Source organism: Leptonotus elevatus, chromosome 4 (genome assembly GCF_054856555.1).
Source record: "Leptonotus elevatus isolate MCC_2025b chromosome 4, RoL_Lele_1.0, whole genome shotgun sequence".
Lineage (NCBI taxonomy): Eukaryota > Metazoa > Chordata > Actinopteri > Syngnathiformes > Syngnathidae > Leptonotus > Leptonotus elevatus.
The window spans coordinates 15,691,170-15,712,252 of NC_141242.1; the positions used below are offsets into that span (position 1 = coordinate 15,691,170).

At 40.1% G+C, this 21,083-nt stretch overlaps 1 protein-coding gene across 4 annotated transcripts in view; it reads right to left on the bottom strand.

Moving 5' to 3' along the window:
• The window catches only part of reln (reelin), a 109,869-nt gene that overhangs the window by 36,864 nt on the left and 51,922 nt on the right, over positions 1-21,083 (bottom strand). For all 4 annotated transcript variants that reach the window (XM_086073390.1, XM_086073388.1, XM_086073389.1 and 1 more), the window contains exons 4-11: positions 13,642-13,712; positions 4,826-4,858; positions 4,637-4,715; positions 4,460-4,556; positions 3,993-4,044; positions 2,424-2,529; positions 2,070-2,310; positions 908-1,053 (exon numbers count right to left, since the gene is read on the bottom strand). In XM_086073390.1, coding sequence (XP_085929516.1) covers positions 908-1,053; positions 2,070-2,310; positions 2,424-2,529; positions 3,993-4,044; positions 4,460-4,556; positions 4,637-4,715; positions 4,826-4,858; positions 13,642-13,712 — 825 coding nt within the window. The remainder of the gene's footprint in view (positions 1-907; positions 1,054-2,069; positions 2,311-2,423; positions 2,530-3,992; positions 4,045-4,459; positions 4,557-4,636; positions 4,716-4,825; positions 4,859-13,641; positions 13,713-21,083) is intronic.

Consider the following 21,083-nt stretch of genomic DNA (forward strand, 5'->3'; position numbering starts at 1 on the left):
ATTAGCTATGACCCGATGGCAGTTGCCGTGCTCTCTACTGACCCGTGACAACGCGTCTCACTGTGAACAGATGGACCGCTGTGTGAGTGAAGCAGTCAGTGGCATGGCTTATACCTGCCTACTCACGATGCATCTTTCGCTCTTTTTCTACTATACCCGACATCTTAGTTCCCACACAGATAGGCATGGCGTATCGCAAAAGTTCCCAGCTAGAATAAAACCAGGAGGGCAAAAATGATCCTCCTGCAGTGCTCCTCAGGTCCTTGAGATTACTTTTAAAGCTCTTAGGTGGTTTAGTGGTGTAAAAATATCTTACCATTGTGGTTGTCATACGCATGCTTTGAAGAATTACATCAGCGACTTGAGTACCTTTTTATTAATACAGAATTTGCCATTTGACTCTGCCCACAAGCTGTATTGGGATTTCAGTTTGATTCAGTTCAGTTTCCCAAATGTTAAAGATAACCAAAGTAACTATTCAGAACAATTTGTTGGCTCTTTCGTTGCGCTATCAATTGTTGTCATACAGTATATTCAAGTTCAGTATCGTAGCGGTTTGAATTAATAGAATGTGAAGAACATAAAACACCACAAAAAAATGATGTGCATAGTCACTTGCGTTTTCTAATAATGTACAGGGCGTTCCAACAAAATTGTCATCATTTGAAATATAAATGTGACCTAATTTCAGTGTGTGTGGGAGGGGGTGTACTTTTTAAATTCCTTAACTTCTAATTGCAGCTTATAAGGCGTCATTTACAAGCTTTTCCGAACTACACGCCAAAAAGTTGCATGAGGAATCTGGGTTTCCATAGACTACGGAATGATGTCACTTTTTCTGGGACACTGCACGATGTCCATCAGCTGATAGTGGGGGTTGCGTATGGCCATTGTCTTCTTGACTTACTTTGCGGGTGGGCTCTCAAAATCCTCCTCCCAATAGCTTCTTCCCTCCTCACGGTGGAGGTCGATGTCTCTGCTGGAGGCGAAGTTGTGACCGACTGCCTCACCGCCATGGAAATACAGAGAGTTGCCTTCTGACTGGCAAGCATGCTGGAAAACAGTGTATTTTGTTAAATGATCATATACGAGAAGGTAATACAGAGCCTTAATTCATGTAAACTAGGGATGGTAAATGGCCTTATTTCAAGGTATTGGTACTCACAATGCCCCCGGTAATTTCATAGTAATTAATTATTTTAAGTTATTTGAAGTTAAAAAGAGTGTGAAACATTGATTCATAGATTTGTGTTGAGTTAATTTTCTGCTACTAGGCGACATTAGTGTTCCATGTTGAACGTTGGTGAAAGGAACAGTACGTTTTTCTTTTCAAATTCAGAGCAATTATCACATTTATTATTGGTAAATTGTGTTAAACTCACTCTTTTGCACAACATTGTAAGCAAAGTATAGCATTAACAAAGTTTTTACATAAATTGCACTTACATTTTTAATGCCTCTGAACATCATATTTAATGCTTTTTGATGCAATTTAAGGGCTTCATTTTGATCAAAATCTATTAAATGACTTAATGGTTATTAACTCATTCACTGCCATTGACGGCTATAGATGTCAAAAATTCATTTGAACCATTTCTATTAGTTTAACATTTTTTCCACTTTTTTTTTTTTAAACAAGAGTATGAAAACCTAGAATTTTTTTTATTGTACATTTAGAACATATCAAATTTTTGATTAATTGTGAGTTAACTATTGAAGTCATGCAATTAATTAATCGCCTGATGCGATTAGAATAGAAAGAAAAGATTATTAAAAATTAGGGGCATCAGGCGATTAAATTTTTTAATTGTAATTAATCGCATGACTTCACTAGTTAACTCACGATTAATCACAAATCTCACAAAAAATTCAAAGTTTTCATTCTCTTGTTAACAAAAGTGGGAAAAAATGTTAAACTAATAGAAATAGTTCAAATTATTTTTTTGAAGTCTTAAGCCGTCAATAGCAGTGAATGAGTTAATGACTCGCAGAAACCCTGGTTGAGTACTCATACTGGTCTCGGTCTGGGAAAAAAAAAGTGGTGTCAAGCATCCCTAATGTAAACATACCTTGACTGTAGCGCCGGGGAAAAACAGCCAATTGGCAGTGTCCGGAGGGTCCAGGTTGTCCTCCATCAGTGGAGCTTTATGAGCAGCATTAAGCAGCAGCACATTGTCCACTCCCCAGCAGGACTCGTAGCCTTCCGGGCCTTCGGGTGCTTCCTGAGACCAGCGGAGGTGAACATTCTCGGCTCTGGACCTCAGTGGCATTGGAAGAAGGTGGACGAAGGTGCTGCTGTTGGTAGGAGCTCTGGAAGCACAAAGAGATTTGGATACATTTGTGAGTGGCGGCTATATTTGCAAACTCCGTTTACAGAACTGTTGGAGAGGGATTTTTAGAACAGGGAAGGGACTGAGAGAGACCTGATCTTCTCCAGTGTGATCCAGTCAGAGTTGTTGGCATTTCCATTGAGGCTGTATGATACGATGATGCTGGGATCTGAGTAACTGAAACGACAGGAGCCCGAACCTGGGGGAACGCAAACAACAAATAGTGACCATTCTGTGTAAATGTATTTTGACATCAGATGAACCACACTCGCTTGGAAATGATCATTTTCCAAGAATGCACAAAGATACAACTTGGTGCCTTTGGAAATAATGTTGAATGATGTCGCTATGTAAATGACATGAGAATGGTGTTGAAGGATTGGATCGCGGTGTGGTGAAATGAAATATTTCAAAAATTCATGACAGCTTGTAAATTGGATTATTTAGCATTGATCAAGATTCTTCAGAAATAATAAATATAGAAGTATTTTTGGGCCGCCCACTTAAATGGCTTTCCATCTTCCAAAGCTTTATGTAAGACCACTGTGCCTTTGTAATGTGTTTGCATGGATGCTTTGGGATACTGTGGGTTCAAAGGTCGTTAATGGAGCATGCCAGTGCCTGCATCCCCAACTGTTTACTCCCGATGGTGCAGCGTACATGTTTTGTCAATTTATATCGGTACTGCACTGCTCCCTCCTCGCTCGGATACAGCCAAGCATGAATCAGCCATCACTTAACTGCACAGCTTTGACCGTATACATTCACATGTATGAAAAAACATTAGTAAATAAGACAATACGAGAAAGAGGAAGAGGAGAATGGGAATGGTGTGTTCAGTAGCGCCTCCCCACGAGAATCTCCGGATGCATATAATGGTCATGAAAAATAGAACATCTCTAAAAACTCTACCATGGCCTACTGGGTGCCTCGTGTAAAAGATTAATAAGCGATGTGGACCAGAGAGAGCGTGAGATGAGCAGAAATGTGTGCAAGCTGGTGGAGTGACAGGTGAGCGCAAAATATGTCTATTTCCTGGAGCTACACAGGCACTTATTGTTCCAGACTATATAAGACTGATGCACGCAGTGTCTTCGGTGTTTGGACAATGTTAAAAGGATTTGCGCACACGCTTTTTCATTATGAAATGTGATTTCGGGTAGTATCTTTGTTGAATTTGCATGCAGGGGTGCAGTAATAGGCAGAAAAGTGATGATCATTTTTTATTTAATTTATATTTATTTATGTATTTATTTATTTTATTTTAATTATTTATTTTCTTAGGTTTCTGGGTAATTTTGGGCTCCTGAGAAGTGGCTCTAGTTCATGAGTTATTCCATATTCCTAACATATTTATATGTGTTTTAAATATGTTATAACATATTTGTATTGTATATTACATATGATATAAAACCTATGTAATAAATATGGAATAATTAATATATATATAAATCTCTATCCAATTATTATTATTACCATTACCATTATTATTATTATTATTATTATTATTATTATTATTGTTGTTGTTGTTGTTACTACTACATATAATGCATATGTTATAAATATGGAACAACTCAAAAACAGAGCCAATTCGGAAAAAAACATTGTCATTTACAGGCCCCGTATCCTTGGCGGAACCCCCTGATTGCATTTAATACTCACCCAGGGCAAACTGAAGGACAGATGCTGTGCTGGTGTTGAGAGGGATAGTTGTCTGTAGGGCATAGAGAGACAGCGGTTTAAGGAATTATAGCATCGCTGTCAACTGAACACTATTAATCTCCATATTCTTTTTTTCCCTTCAAACTACCAAAACATCTATTCATCCATTCTATAGCACTTGTCCTTATTAGGTTTGTGGGTGATCTGGAGCCTATCCCAGCTGACTTTGGGCAAGAGACGGGGTCAAAGGGCACTTAAACAAGCAACCATTCACAACAATGGAGAATTTATAGGCTTCAATGAACCTAACGCATGTTTTCAGAATGTGGAAGGTACCCATAGAATTGGGAGCAACCCACTTAATCATAAACTCTACACAGGAAGGCTGGAGACAAAATGTAAAAAAAATAAAAATAAAATAAAAAAGTGGATACAAAACTGTCCAGGAGTGTTCACAAATCACTTACCAACTCACGCTCTCCAAGGGGCTCACAGAAAGTGACGGCTCTGCCATGCATCAGAACCCCACACTGCTCACCCAGCTCACAGTTTGTGCACTCAGACCTGCACAAGAACCGTAACAAAGACAAGTATGACTGCAAAAGTGCACGAATTTGAGGATTGCAAGAGGACCAGCTACATACCAAATGCTTGGGTCCAGCTCCCCTTGCAGGTTTGAATCAAAGTCGTCACGCAGCACAGCATAGTTTGCGTGGACCTCCACTACACGTGCACACACATAACATTCGCTTAACGTTAGACACTATTTGCACTTCTCTGAAGGTTTGCAACTTTAAAGAAAAGACAAAACGTGCGCTGAAATGCAGACTCACGTAGACTTGGTCTGAGTGGGGACTCTGTTGGAGCTGAAACAGACAGAAACAGAGTCAGTATCAGAAGCCAAACATCACAAATAAACATGTAATTCCTGGGAAAATTTTACATTTCTTCCTTCAAACTGTTAACGTTGTTGCCCAAGACTTTAGGCCTATACACTGTTGCTGTTAGCACTGTCCACATGTTATCAATATGAATGATGCTGATAATCATTCTAGTTACAGAAGTACTGATAGGTTGTCTATAGATTAAATGTATGGAGTTCATCCACTGGGAAGGAAGCAGATTATTCGTAAAGACTTGGGCTTTGGAATTGGATGGCTATATTTTGAATTTTGCTGTTGGTGAGATGCTAATCCATTTACTGGCTACGGTCAAGGTGAAAAAATAAAGTTGAAAATGTTTGCAGGTTTGCCTTGTCTATCACAAATTATTCTATTTGGTCTCATCAAACCACATGGCATTTCTTTTTTTCTTTTTTCTTCTTTTTTCTTTTGAAGAGCTCAGTATTCATTCGGTAATGTCATCATCATTGCGCTCTCTTTTTATTTTATTATTTTTTTTATTATTATTATTTTGTATGTGGGTGAGTATGTGCATGTGCGTGTGTGCGTGTGTGCGTGTGTGTGTATTCGTTAGTTCACCAAAAACCTATTAAAAAATCCCATACCGTTCACCTAAACCGAACGCCGCCGCCAGGAGACCCGAGGAAGGACCAAAGAAAAGAAAGGAAAGTGAAATCCAGCACCAGACCACATGGCATTTCTAATGTATCATACTGCATTCAGTATGTAAGTTGTTTAGCAAAACATATTTCCTTTCATTTTGGGCCAGACAATGTTAGTGAGAAGAAATGATGTCATGACTTTATCCAAACTGAAGAAAGATGTTCTGTTCAAGCGCTGTAACAAAATTTGAACTTGATCCAAATCAAACTGCGATGCACGCAAAAATCCAGACAGATGACAACTATGAACTATAGTATCCCCAGGTTTTCCACAGCGGGATACAATAAATGTACCCTATTTATGATATATGTATTTAATATTTTGTTACACCCCTACTTCAAGTTGCTCAACATGCTGTCTTCGTGCTGCTTAATGCTTCAGACAGGCAAACCTACTCTGTGTGTACAAGCAGCCACTAAGTGCATACATTTTTGTGGACCTCGTCGTCAATCATGTGGTGGCAGAACAAACTTTGGTGGTGTCCTGGCTGGCCGCAGCTGTGGCCTCCTGGCCGCTAATGGTAAATTCCTTTCAGTCACGAAGGGCCGGGCGGCCATGATTAACGGTTCACTGCCAATTAACTGCCGTCCTCCCTAAAGGCCTCCGCGTGCTGTAATGCTGCAATCCGTGGCCCGGGCCAAGCTAACACGCTAAAGCATCACTCTGCTATAAGTATTAAGACTTAATGAGTTAAATATGATGATTTAAAAACAGCTTTAAATATATAGCTGCCACTTTGCGATGTCTTGTAGTTACAGAGCATATATGCATCATTTGCGCTTCAAAGATGAAGCGGTTATAAATGATAGGACGGAAAAGGTAGTGTGTTTAGAATTCAGGATGGATTTTTGACCGGGTGATAAAAGATTCATAATTATTTTCTTTACTATGCAATTTCCAAGCTCGAAGAATCGTTGACTTGTGCTACTTAATGTCGTTACATGCATGGGCATTAAATTATGTATAACCAGACTTTTAGTAGGGCAAGCATCCGGAATTTTAACCCAAATATTGACTGCATATAAACATAGTCAAAGACCATGACTAAGACTCAATGAACTGGTATAACTCCAACCATGACACTCTCATCAACATGCTTGACTGCGGGAAAGACACACATATCTTTGTGCTCCTCACCTGCTTACCGCCACACACACCTTAAACCAAGTAAGTGTATCTTGGTCTCATCAGACCGCAGGACATGATTCAAGTAAACCATGTCTTTAGTCTGCCCGTCTTGAGGAAACTGTATGCTTTATCTTTAGAAGAGGGCTTCTTCAGCAGTGACGCAGTCCAGTTTAGGTGTGCGGTGTATGGTCTGAGCATCAGGCTGACCTCCTCACATTTATTTCTACTGCAAAGAACGCTGAGCAACTTCACTGTCTGGTCTGAGTGGAAGCCATTGTGTGAAACCGTTTTATGGTCTGGGCCACTGTGGCTGCAGCTCAGTTTCAGAGTGTCGGCAATCTTCTTACTGGACACTTTCTGTATGGCGATCCATCACACATAACACTATTGTGTTTTGTGCAAATAACAGATCTGTATACAGTATATACTTGAAATCAAGGGCCCAATCTCGGGAACTTTTAAGTGTGACAGTGCCTTTGACCTTGTTGAACAATGCCACGCCAGTTGAGCTTCTTTGCTCTGCTCTGGTATGAATCCATCCTTCTCAAGACTGAAGAGAAGGATAATCTGCCCCTGTATTTTCAATCCGAGATTATTTTACCCATCTGATAAAACACATGCAGAGCCACAATTGAGGGATCTAAAGTTAAGTAACTATGTTACGTGAGTCCGTGACACAGTGATTCATAACTGGACATAATCGACTGAATCCAAAATGAGTGAGACAAACAATGTGCCGTAATCACTCAGCAAGTACTGATAGGCCCTGTCTCAATGCTAACACTGCACCCTACGCTCTTCAATGAAGTGTTTACTTAACACATTTGCTCCCAAAAACGTATACACGTTTTCTATTTTAAATATCGGCATGGTCCCAAAAACGTATTTATAAATGTTTTATGTTTTTTTATGCTAGAGCATACAGAAGGCTTTGGTGCAGCCTCTGACCTGAAGAGGTCGCTTAAAACAATGGTAGTTTATTACAAAAAACGGCCAGCAGGTGGCAGCAGTGTATAAGAGATCAACCAGGGCCATGCTGCAACAAAATTCAGTAAAACAACCGGGAGCGAAGGGGGGTTGTTTCAGTGAAAATGGCTGGGAGTTAATGAGTTAATAGAGGTGCACGAAGTGTTTGAGAGTGCAGGTTACAAGCGTGAGAAAGTTGTCGAATTGGGACAGTGCGTGTGACGTCATTGACTTGCGCCACTATGTTCGATTAATAATAATAATAATGCATCGGCTTTATATAGCGCTTTTCTATCTAATCAGATACTCAAAGACGCTCCACAGTGGTTGCATTATTCGTGCGCTCACACATTCACACTGTGGTGGCGGTAAACTACTTAAGTAGCCACAGCTGCCCTGGGGCAGGCTGACGGAAGCGTGGCTGCCAGTGTGCACCTACGGACCCTCCGACCACCACCAAACACACCTTCTATACACCGGTGTGAGTAGCACTGGCGGCAATGTGTGTGAAGTGTCTTGCCCAAGGGCACAACGTCACAGGGAGAGTGGGGATCGAACAGCTGACCTTCTGGTTACTGAACGATCGTCGCTACACCCTGAGCCACGGCCGCACGACCTGCGGCGCATGTGCACAAGGTCGCTAAGTACGGCAACTGCACTAGGGCAAAAATATGTAGGCGGCATTAAAATTACACATATATGATAAAACGAATAATACTTTCATACTTACAGTCAAAAGTATTTTATTTTTCGAAAAAGGCACAGGAATGACCATCGAATGCCGCCATTTTTCCGCTATTTTTGTCAAGTCCGCAATGAATTGTGAGTAATACACTTCGGCTGAACCCACATCGATGTGGGCTCAGGCGAAGTGTAAAACAAGGGCCCAAAGGGGGCGGGACTTAGTGAGGTGACAGTCCACTTCGAAGAACTGGGACACCGTAGACACTCGCACAGGGGTGGAAGTGTGAATATAGGGACATGGCCTTAAATTTGGTTTAGGCCTCATTTTTGTTCATGCCAATTAGAAAATGATATTCACAATCGCCCCGTGTTGCTAACGTTTGATGCAGGGAAGTTAAGGAGGTGCTGCTCTGGCGTTTGTTGCTGCTCAGCTTCACGGTGGCAGCACACTTTCTACATAGAAGCCCATTAAAAGCAGATCAAAGGCCTCCCCGGGCGCTACTTGTTCTCCGCTTCTAATCCTGCAACGTCTCCTAATTCTAAACCCACTCAAAGCAGCTACGTAGGATTCCTAATACATGCAATCCGTGCATTCTTTGAGCTCCTTGTTTACGTCCGTTCTAAACTGTTATAAGAAGGGAATAAATAGTTGTGTAAACAGTTTACAAAAGCAGGCAAAAAGAGATTCCTAGTTACTAATCCATCCACTGAAAGTCCTGTCAAGCACATGCTTGGTTGATACTCTGTTCTCTTTAACAACCCTTCCAAATTGCCTTTGGTCTTGCTACTGAAGTCCAATTGGCTGCGGAAAAGCCCAGAAGTTTTTCTTTTCTTTTTTTTGGAGTGGGTAATCCAATGGACTCATTTACTGTTTTCTTTCTCCATGCTTCATCAAGCTCTTTCCGGCTGTCCTATATCACGCAGAGCCGCTTCACCCTCAGCGCTTCCGGACCAGACAGTGGTGCTCATTTCACTGGGATTAATCCCCTCTCACTTCCTTAAAGACTTCAATTACTGCCTCCTCTATTAGCAGCTCATCTCTGCTAATGCCTGTATCTTCCTAGCCAGGGTTTATAATCGAGCATGCACACACAGCGGCACATGCCCAATCCTTACTGCATTTTTGTGTGAGCTGATTTTCACAAGCACACATAAACAGGGAAAAAAAGAAAAAAAATGTTGCATCAGAATACAAAGCGGAGTAGTGCTGATGAGTATTTTTGGGGTTGAACGATGGTACCGAGCTTTGGCAGACTTAGACATCTGTGCACAAATGGATGACTTGTGTTCTAAATCCACTCTCAGTCCGATCCTCACTCTAATCTCCCCTCTCTTGGCTTTTTCTCGCCACTCCGTAAATGCCATCCGCCGTGCTCGTACCCACCCCCCCCCCCACCCACTCTTTAACTTCGTCTGACTCACATCCTCGACAAGCCGAACCGCGTTTGAAGTTGCGCTAACTGGCGGTCGCAATTATGCTCTCCCCAGGACTCAGGATGCTGTTGTTTTATCTTCAATGAATTACTGAGATGAGATGATTCTGCGGGGTTGAATTGCAACCACTCGACCCCCACTCTGAGAAAAGCAGGGCCTCTGTGTGGATTTCAATTGGCATCATTACAGCAATCATATAGGTGAGTGGCGGTGGAGAAGCAACGGGAAGATGCTAATATTTTCCAGTTCTATCCAAATTTTCTCCAGAAGGAGTTTTAAGTGTAGGTGGAAACAAAGATTGTTTAGTCCACTCCAGCGAGTCCAGCAGCGAGGAAAGATCTGATGACATGTTGGCAATACATTTAAGTTTTCAGGAGGAAGCAAATTCGTAATTTGGTCTTGATCAGAAAGTTTGCATACTCATTTTGAGGGATTTCAGTCACAAATAACGGACAAGGTGAACATGCAGGGCGGGTATGAGTGAGGTGACGTGAGCGACGAGGCCCTCCATCACTTCTCTTTTGCACCGTGATCAAGCGTCCCTCTGGGAGCAGTGACCTCTATGAGTTATAAGTCCCCGTGATAATCCATCTGGGTTGCAGTGCACCGGTCCGGGCTCATAAAGAGCAGATTTATTTCCCTACTGGAAATGAGGACCCAGCGACACTGGGCAGAACGCCGGGACTGCAGCGCCGGCTGTCAGGAGGCGGAGCTGATGGACGGCCTGCTCGCTCTACAGGCACAACCACTCGAGCCTTCAGACTACACCACAGTCCTCCATGTCCCCCCACCATGGACTTGTCTCATCTGGATTACTTAGCAAGAACTCAGTGGCGATGTACTTCTTTCACCTATATAACAAGAATTAACATTGACCACATTTAAAATGAGGTGTTTTTTTTTGTGTGTGTGTGTTTTTTGTTTTGCAATGAAACTTTATCAACAGACAATTAAAAAGGTTCATTTTGACTAATTTTCACTGAAAGCTATTCATCAAGAGCTATAATTCATTATCAGGGCACTTTTGGAACATCAAACATAGCCCGGGTCAAAGTCAAATTGACTCATTTCAAAGTTAAAGAACTACAAAAACTACCAATAGTCGTATTTTATGATGAAACTTGTAAAAAATGGTTCATTTGAACTACTTGTATTTGCAATGAAAGTGGTTAATAATGTTGCATTTTAATCATCAGGTATAGCCCGGGTCAAATTGACCTGGGAACATTAGTGCTATTCCTGAGAAAGCAATTACCTAACAGGAGGATTAAGCAACAAGGGAGAAAGATGGGAATAAGGTCACTGTTCATAGTCTGAACTTTAAAGTAGTTGTTGTTGGCTGCTGTCAAGAAATCATTTTTCCTCCTTTTTTTTTTAAGACTACATACAATGTAGAGATGTTTCTGTCTATGGTGTCTGAAACCAGGCATAAACAGCATTTTTTTTTTACACACAGACATAAACACTGCTCTATATGTCCGCAATGTTTTGGAACTCATACCTCTTTGCTTTCCCTACAACTTTTCACCTGACTAATCTGAACATGTGTTCTTTAACCCGTCACCCTGGCTAATTACCTCTCACGGCAGGCTTGGCTGTCTACGTCTCTCCCTGCAACTTTTCTTTCCACTTTTCTTCCTCCTTCCTCCGGATCATAACCCTGCTTTAGATAGCTTTCATTTCTGCGGCTCTTCAAAGCGTCAGTCTTAAGCGTATGAAGAGACTCGGGCTGGCCTTGTACTTTTTTTTATATTTGTTTTATTATTAATCCACTTTGAATGCTAATCTTGATAGTTCAAGTAACTTTTGGCTCTGAGCAGCTCACAGTGTCAGGACACCTACTGTCGAAGTGGTTGAAAATATGATCTTGTCAGAAGTGAGAGGCCATCACGAAAATGATAGCACCCTCTCCGATTTGTGTGCATGTATACTTTGTCATCATTTCTCTTGAGAAACGCTGTCATAACAGTTAGCTGTCGTTTCCGGCTCCGCATCCTTCCTTCATGCCCCCCCCCCCCCCCCCACCCTTTTACCAGTGTCACACTTGGATTTGTTTACTACAGATCACCCTGTATACATCACTGCTTGTTGCTCTGCTGCCACTTAGGACATTTACAGACCTTGAGGTTTAAATCTTTGTAGCCTGTCCACTCTGCTTTTCATGAGTTGGATGCTGCGGGCCTTGGCACTAAAGTGATGTATGTTGGCTTCAGATACAAAGTAACTTCCAAAGTCAGATGCAATCCACTACTGTGATCTTAGTTGACTTCCAATTCATTCAAAACTGATTTTATCAATAGGAAACTATGTAAACCTGTCGCCATAAAAACACACACACTACAGGTCATGTTTCAAGTAACATTTTAGCATTCTCAACTGCCATAAAAGTGTTAAACTAGTTCTTTGTTCATCGTGACATATTTTCTCTTTGCTATAACTGGTACCCTTCAATGGAAGCCAGGCTTGGTAAAAATTAATTAAAAAAAATAAAAATAGTAATAATAATAATAATAATGTGTTATATGTAACTGGAAATTAAATAAATAAATAATTAATTAATTAATTAATACATTTTGGCAGGTATTGTGATGAGGATAAGGTTATAATTTTTTAGGTATGTATCACAGGTAAATATTTTTAACGGGTAATATTTACTGTATTAAGCGAAATAGGTCAGTATTTTCAAATGGAACTTTTTTTCAATTTAAGATTTTAGATGCGCCACTTTGTGTGAATTGAGCTGAGTTTAATGACAGCATACAGCGCTCGTATGTCAAGTTGTTGCTCGCAAGCCAAAACAAAAAAAATGGACGAACGATGGCTCATATATCAAAAAGCAAGTCGAGCCACTCATCTCAAGGCAGTTTTTACTGTTAAAACCTGCCATCAAATATGATACTGTTTTGAAATCTAAAATAGATTTGACTTTTGCGATAGATTTTTCCAGACATTTTTGGAAAGACTCAAAATGTTGCTATATTTTTATGGGTTTATAAAACAATTTGTGAGTAGATGTTGGTGAGGGGTTTGATTTCTTGGGCAAGGAGTTAACATACATGAGATGAAGTGTTTCAGTATGTCATTTAGACACTACCGTACACAACATTCTTTCATTTACCCCCACAACCTGCTCAAAAAAAGGCATTAAGAGTGAAATGTCTACACCTCTCAAATTATTGGAGGAGGAGTCTGTGAGTAAGCAAGGGGTTCATTCCTGTAAACAAGCGATTATACTCACTCGGCATGCGGAAATTGGACTGCGCTGTCTGTCAATTGCTACTTAAGGCTGTCACAGAAAGTGGATATAAGCAGTGTCTGCCATAAAGTATAAATCTGACAGCAAGAGAGAACAAGAGAGCGGGTTCAAAAAAAAAAGAAGCTGACTTGAGCATAAGCTGAAATTAAGCTGGAAATATAGGGCCTCTAAGTATCTTGAGCTTCAGCTGTGACGTTTGTGCCACCGGAATGAATAAGTGGAATCCTTATACCCTTTAACAATATGAGTTCAAGAGAGAAATCATATGGCTGGGAGACCCGTTCGCACAAGACTCAAGGATGACAGTGAAAGAAAATGCACTCATTATTCAAACATTGTTTACACGGGACTTGAGCTTTTGAGAGCGATTCCCTTGAAGGGTTTTACCTATGTAAACATAATTAGTGAAAACAATCAGTATGAATACTTTTATGTTTTATTTGAGCATAAAATGAGAGCAAGTAAGATTTGTTTTTTAATTAGTCAACAGAATGAAAATGATAGGTATTAACACTAATCACTCGAATTGAACCGAATCAAATCACGGCACTTTAAAATGTACCATCCTGGAATCGTGTGCACGTGTGTGCGCATGAGTGTGTGCGTGCGTACTCACCTCCCTGTTCACAGAGTTGCTGGGCCAGCGCATCCTTGAAGAGGATCTGTCCTCGGTGCGTGGCAGTCGCTCTGAAAGATTGGAAAAGAACAAACGACAAGAATGAATTGGATTCAAAACAAATAGTTTCATTTTGTGCTCACCTATTATGTTCATGCAGTCATCAAGCATAATATCCCCAAATGTCTGGTCATTTGTTGTTGTTGTGTAAACATTTAAAAACACACACAAGGTGTGACATCAGAATAATGCAATCTTAATTATTGAGTAATTGCAACGTACTTGTGGCGCTTCAGTAGAAAAATGTGCGGAAGATTTCCAGCACCTCATTGCTGAATGGTTGCGTGATAGAGAGCGCTGATTGTACACTACATATGCATGTATGGAATACAAAATTAATCTCCTTGCACGGACATTAAGTGCATTATATATAAGAAGATGTAGACGTCTTTTTACGTGCATATGTCCTACTGCACTGTAGCTACAAACAGTCAAACTCAGTAACATTTACAAGTCATTTAAGAGTTTTATCTTGGTCTACTTTGATGCCACCTCTTCATTGTACAAAAACAAACACAGAAAAGGTTTATATATTTACATTCTACTACAAATACATGACATCGTACACAGTCTAATGTGTAACCTAATGTAAACTACGGCAGAAAGGAAAAATACATGCCAACCGAGCGAATCCAATCATTTGAAAAACATTGAGACTGAGAGAGCCTAAGGTGATAATGTGTGTAATAATATCAAAATGACTGTCAAAAGCCAATTGGGTTACTACTTAAAAAATCATCAGTGACGAGAGTCAACTCTCTCAAATTGTTGTAATAAAATCCAGTTGTGCAATATTCTTCACACTGTGGAGTGAATGGGCAAATTGATGTCTTTGCTAGCAGAAAAAAAAGAGGCAATTTTGTAGACTTATAAAGTTTTGCTTACGCCAGAGATAATATTACTTCACTACTCGAAAATCAGTGCGATTTTTTTTTTTTTGTCAGTGAAAAAGTTCAAATTTGACTCAGTTGTCCATCAAGAAAACATTTTAGTCTTGTAATTATATAGCTTAAATAATAATAATAATTACCATTATTATTATGACCTTCCTTTATTGCAACCTCCAGTGGCAGCTGTTTCATGGTTTTGGCTGCAACATTCTTTTTTGGCAAACATCACGCCGACAGAATAGAAAATGTTCCCATTTGTGGTTACTAAGCGACAAAACAGTCAGGAATCATTGATATCTAGCTAAATTTGGTTAATGCTCGTATTTTTCAGCGTCCTCTTACATTCCGTATGGAATTTTGCAACATGTTCACCTGCCCCAGCGCGTAGAACTTTTATGGCTACGTTTGTCTTCGCTCATGAATAATGAATACAGCCCTCATTATTTAGTAATAGCTCTTGTGCCGGAGAAGAGCTAGGGGGGGAAACATACTTAATTATAGTCGTATTTCAGAATTGGTTGAGAACTAATTTGAGTTTGGTATCTATGAATAAAAGATGATGCATTTCCAACAGTAGGTTGCAATGTAGGAACAAGCCTCTTAAATATTTACTAAACACAGGTTCGCTAAATACGAAAGCACGAAAGCTTGTTGGAAGTATTGTAGAAGTAGGGTTAGGTTTAGGGACAAGTATGAAAAACGCATGAATATGTTCTATTTTAAATGTTTTAAGTGTCCCAAAGATGTATTTAGATGTTTTTTTAAGTTTTTTTTTTTAATATGCTAGAGCATACAGAAGGCTTTGATGCAGCCTCTCAACTGCAAAGAGCGGTTAAATAAATGGTAGTTATTACACAAATGGCCAGCAGGTGGCAGCAGAGCATAGAAAATGAAGCAGGGTCATGTTGAAAAAACCCTCACTTACTCGGAATTCTAAATAAATTTGTGAATAATGATGAAACGTAGCTATATTCTAATGCTAATTGTTGAAAAACGGAAACAGATAGAAACATACTTTTTTTCCCCGATGAAAGAAGAGACTTTAATCTTTCTTTTGATTAATTTCATGTTTTTATAGCAAAACAGCCGGGAGTGAAGGGGATTGCTTCTGTGAAAATGGCTGGGAGTAAATCAGTTAATATCCATTACGCATTATTTGTATGCCCAGGCTTTCCTAACCCATTTATTGTCCTTTGTAGAATAAAGTGTAATTGCACATCCACTACAGTACACGGTAATGGTGTTCTCATTGTCAGAGAGTGTGCAAGGTTTGGGTTGGCATAACAAAAAATAAAGATTGAGAAGCACCGAGTTCAGTCATATAAAAATTTTTTTTTTTTTTAAATGTCCCCATTGGAAAAAATTTTACCCACTTCTGCATTATACTAAACTGCGTGCAAACACAAATACCCAGACTTAATTGTCGGAAGCTAATGCTAATCTTTGCATGCAAAATTCAATGCAACTTTGCCAATTGCCGACGTTGTTCAAGACCAACACCGGCTAGTTTAAAACCATCCCCGACCGCATGTGTTAGATTTATATTAATTAGAGTGTGATACGGAATTAATGTCATGTGTTTCATTAAAGCGTTACTAAAAGGGAGCACATTTAGTTGACAAATGTGTGCGATTGTTTCATTGTGACACTGGCGTCTGCCCTGCTAATAACACACACACACACACACACACACAGCATTTATTGAACATTTAAATGTTAATTGGACTTTTGCTGGGGAGAAAAAAGCAATTAGGGGCCTAAATGTTTCCTTTTCATCCTTAAACGGGGGTATCATTCATCTTGTGAAAATAAGTGTCATCCTCTCCTTTCTCATTAGACGAAAGGAGATTGTCAGAGAGAGAAAGCGGAGACGGGTAAAGAGGAAACGGGGAATATGTAACGGGGGGAAAGCTTAACAAAGGAGCATGAGAGGGAAGGTTTGAGATTTGTTGAGAGGAAACAGGTTTAGATACAGCGCTGTCAAATATGTATAGCGTACATAAAAGCTGGGCATTAACCGACACACGCGCACACACACAGACTCCAAGGCATCTATATGAGCTTTAACATGTATGCAGATGGACGGCCTGTCACTCAAACAGCTCCCAAAAGGGCCTAGAGTGGGTAATTACGAAGCATGTCTTCCATGTTAGATTACATGTTGCTGACGGCCATAAGCATCCCCCAGGAGCCACTTTGTCAGCTATACACACGCACGCACGGACCCACACACATACGAGCGCGCGCGCGCGCACACGCTAACCATTTGATGAGCTGACGACAGCCGGATGATTCTCAAACATTTTCTCTAAACATTTTACAAGAACATACACATAGCACAAAACGAACATTTAGCAAATTCTGCTTCTCTCGTCCTCGCTCAATTCATCACAATTCTACTTGACTTTTTTTTCATTACCATAAAAACAAAGAACAACAATTGAGTGCATTTGGACTAACTCTAGCAAAAAAACAAAACAAAACGCAACCTAATTGGTTGATTTATCTCTCACGCTGGGGACCAGCTGTGGTTATGGCACCAAAACAAAACAAGGGAGTGGAATTATATGGAGCACAACAGACACAGACAGTACGGAGGCTCCGATCCAAACAGACGAGTACCGTATTGGAGTTGTGCCGTTTCATTCATGTTTTAATCCAAGTCCAATTAAAACTTGTGATGTTGATGCAATGACCTACTTTGAAATAAACATTTTAGCTGTACAAAGTATCCAAAAAAACAACAACCTGACATCATTTCATAGCCTTACAAAACCAATTCTCATTCATACCGAGGTGTGTAAAAACGAACCCAAGTTTAAAGGGGAACTAAACACAAACAACTGTAATGATGCCACCAACATCAACACAGTGTCCGAAGTGATATTCAAAAACGAATTTAATAAACAAAAAAGGGCTAATTAATTATGCTACCATTAATTCTGTAATACAGCGGTAGTTGTCAATGTTATTGGTTAGGAGGTTAGCAGCTATCTGCTAGCGGTATTTCTGAATGCACTTTTATTTAATAGTTCCCCTTTAATGTCTTATGTTTTCTGAGGACAAAATCCCAGTAGACTCCACTAGCAGCTTCTTTAAAGTAAATCAGTAACTTCGGGAAACTGGTTACGACTTTATATCTGTTTGAATATGTTGCTGTGATTAATAGATCTTATGATTGTTGACATGAAAGCTTTTACATTTCGCTTACCTTGGACACTTGTTACTTCAATTTTAGGACACCCCATATTTTGTTGAGAATATTTCTTATTCATATTCAGGAAATAAGAGATCAGCCACTTGAAAATTGCAGTGAGTTTCCTGTAATTTCATCACTGCCACGATGTTTGGAGAAGGTGCAGGGTGCACGGTGCAACCGAATTTGGCCCCTCCTCTCTATGTAACTAAATTAATTGCGAAGGCTCCAGGAGCTCATGTACTGTAAATGTAATGGAGTCTCGACAGAGGAATGGCTTTGGGGGCTATTTGGCACATTACTTGCTCGTTAACACGGGTCATAGAGAGCCCATCAACTTTCCCGTCAGAGTAATAATTATCGGGGATTGGGGAAAGGTGCAAGTAAATACTACAAATGTGCTTTCAAAAAGGGTTCTGCCTTGGCCTCGCTATTTGCATGAAGTGGGGGGAAGAAGAAAAAACTCCGCAGAGTCAACAGCATGTCACATCTGCTCTATTGATCTTGCCGCGCAGAATAGGTCACCATTTTGCGGAAGCACGTATCCCACAATGAGTCATTTCACACAAAATTCAGGTGGAGCCGACTCGTCGTCCCTTGTGGGATGTGTCACTTTGTTGCATGTATTCCCCATCTCCATGCTCTATTTCATCTGGAATTCATAGTTCCCAGCAGGTGGGTATGCGACCCCCCCTGGCGAGATTGTGTGATGTTGGTGCAGCGTGGATGAGGTTTGCAACAGTATTGATCACAGCGCGTAGATGTCATATGTGTGGGGATCTATGTGAGTGTGTCTCAGGTGTTTATGTACAATTACTGGGGTCATGGATCAGCACCTTAGGGAAACAGAAATTCCCCGAGGTCCTATAAAACTGAATTTGCCAAATGTGTCGAATACAACACTGTAAAAATCAGTGCTGTATGTCGAGCAAGACCTCGCTATTCGAACGTCCCTATTAGTTTGTATTCAATCATTGCTTATTGTAAAGCAGTGTTAATTTTGACAATACATTTTTATTTCGTTTTATAGTTACAGTCGTTTGACTAAAATGAAAGTTTTCATTTTGTCATCTGATTGTATTTTAGTTTTAATTCAATTTTAGACGATGGAAAAAAATGAGTAATTTAAGTCGACTAAATTTACAATTTAGTAGATGTTTTCCTTCAGCATACATTTCAACTTTAATACAGAAAATTATAACACACCCATTTGCAACTCTAGTATAACACACAAGTCAAGTCATTGTTGCAATGAAACATGTTGAACTGACAATAATATGCCGTCTTAAAGCTTCGTCTTCACCTAAAAAATTAAGTGCATAATTGCCTGAGATTCATCTTTCAGCTGCACAATGAATAGAAACATGTTTGAACGTTAAATAAAGTGCAGTGAACAGTTTGTGAGTAGTTCTTTTCTCCCACCCGCGTTTCATTACTCCTTGATTGGATTTTGTGAATTTTCGTCACTGTGTTGTTTTAGTTTTAGTCATTGACAAAATTGTCAGCCAATTTAGTTCTTGTCATCGTCTCAATGAACGGCTTCTATTTTGTTTTTTGTTTCATTTTCGTCTGGTGACGAAAAATATGATGACAATTTTTCGCAGACGAATTTAGCACTGTTGTAAGGACAATTTTTTGTTGACTGTCGAGATCACAGGTTTGATATGTGACACTTTGACCCTAAAATAGAGTCAATAAATGTAATTCCTGCAGGAAAATTAGAAGATGAGGCCTAAACGTTTAATTTCATATACTATGTGACATCTCCAGTAGGTGTTGACTATATTAGAGATTCAAAAAACAAAAGATCCGATTTTCTGCATCTCTAATGGGATTCTCCTAAACCATCACATCGTCTTCAGTGGATTTGTCACAAGGCCACAAGCCGGGCGCTCTAATGAAGAGGGGAGCTCGCTAATCACTGATTTCCTGTTAATATGGACTGGGTTATTGATTTGAACGCACAGGAAATCAATGACCGGGCTATCACCAGCAGCAATTAAGTGTGCAATAGGTCATCTGTCAGTAAGAGGTTTGAACTCTGACCCCTGAATGACATTAGACTATGTCTATTATCAATCCGGCCGTGTGTTCATGAGCGCAACAAAAAAAAGGAGATTACTAACTCATTAAACTCTTTAACGAAAGGCAAAAGGAATATAGCCAAATAATTGATCATTGGATGGTGGATTAAGATGCTACGTATATTTCATACCGACACAAACGTATACATAGAGACACACAGCGATTGCCTGCGGGCTGCAAGTGAAGCGGAATAAAACGGCGCAGAAAGGAAGAGACAGCAGATGTCTCAACATTCAACAGAAGAAACTATGAACCATTTTCACCTTTGTGGTGTTCAGCCAAGCATTCGCCACAATATAAAGAGGTGTGTCACATCAGAGCACAAAGAATCATATGTGGGTCACAGCTGTGTGTTTTGTGCAGGCATGGACACACGCATTGATTACAACTTCGTATTGCCCATGCTCTAAACTCAAGCAAAACGACAATGCTGGCATCTGTCTTAAAAATCAAGTGCTCCATACATTTGACTTCTAAAAGTAGTTTGAGTTCCGGTAGTGCGAGTTGTGCATTGAACTTTGTGTATGCGCACACCTTGTTCATCTTCCCCCCTCTCTTCCAAGGCCTCCCCTTACCTTCCGTAGGTAATTTACAGCCCGGTAGAAAATGAGTTCTTCTGGATGTCCGCGTCCATGCACTCCATCATGCTCCTCACAGTGATGTGTTGCCACCAACCTGCCCACAATATCGCCCATAAAATTGCTCCGCAGCCACATTTTAATGCAGTGACAGACCGGCTTTGGCCTTTTGAAGGACGCTGGGTGTCTGTGGCTTTAATTCAAACACTCACTGTGCTTGTGTGGACACTCAATCACAACCCAAGCGCTACAGGCAAGGGCAGGACATGATCAAGTGTAATTTGTGTTACAGCCTGAGGACTTTTTTTTTTTTTTTTTTTCAATTTGAGCTCATTCTCACAAACGCTTGAACCTTTTATTTATCACCACAGATTTGACCCCATTATTATAGGAATACTCAACAGCATATATTCTTTATCCTCTGCTAAAAATGACAACTATTACTCTAGTTTACTTGTGTCACCCGGATGTTGTGAACATCAAAGGGTGCTGTTATTAATTCTGGCTGTAAAATATAAAATTCTTCACATTTAACTATATGTTTTTACAAAGTGCAATATTATTTAGTAGCTACAACTTTTTCCCCTTAAACATATTGGTGAGATTCCTCTCTCACATTCTTTTGTGTGTGTG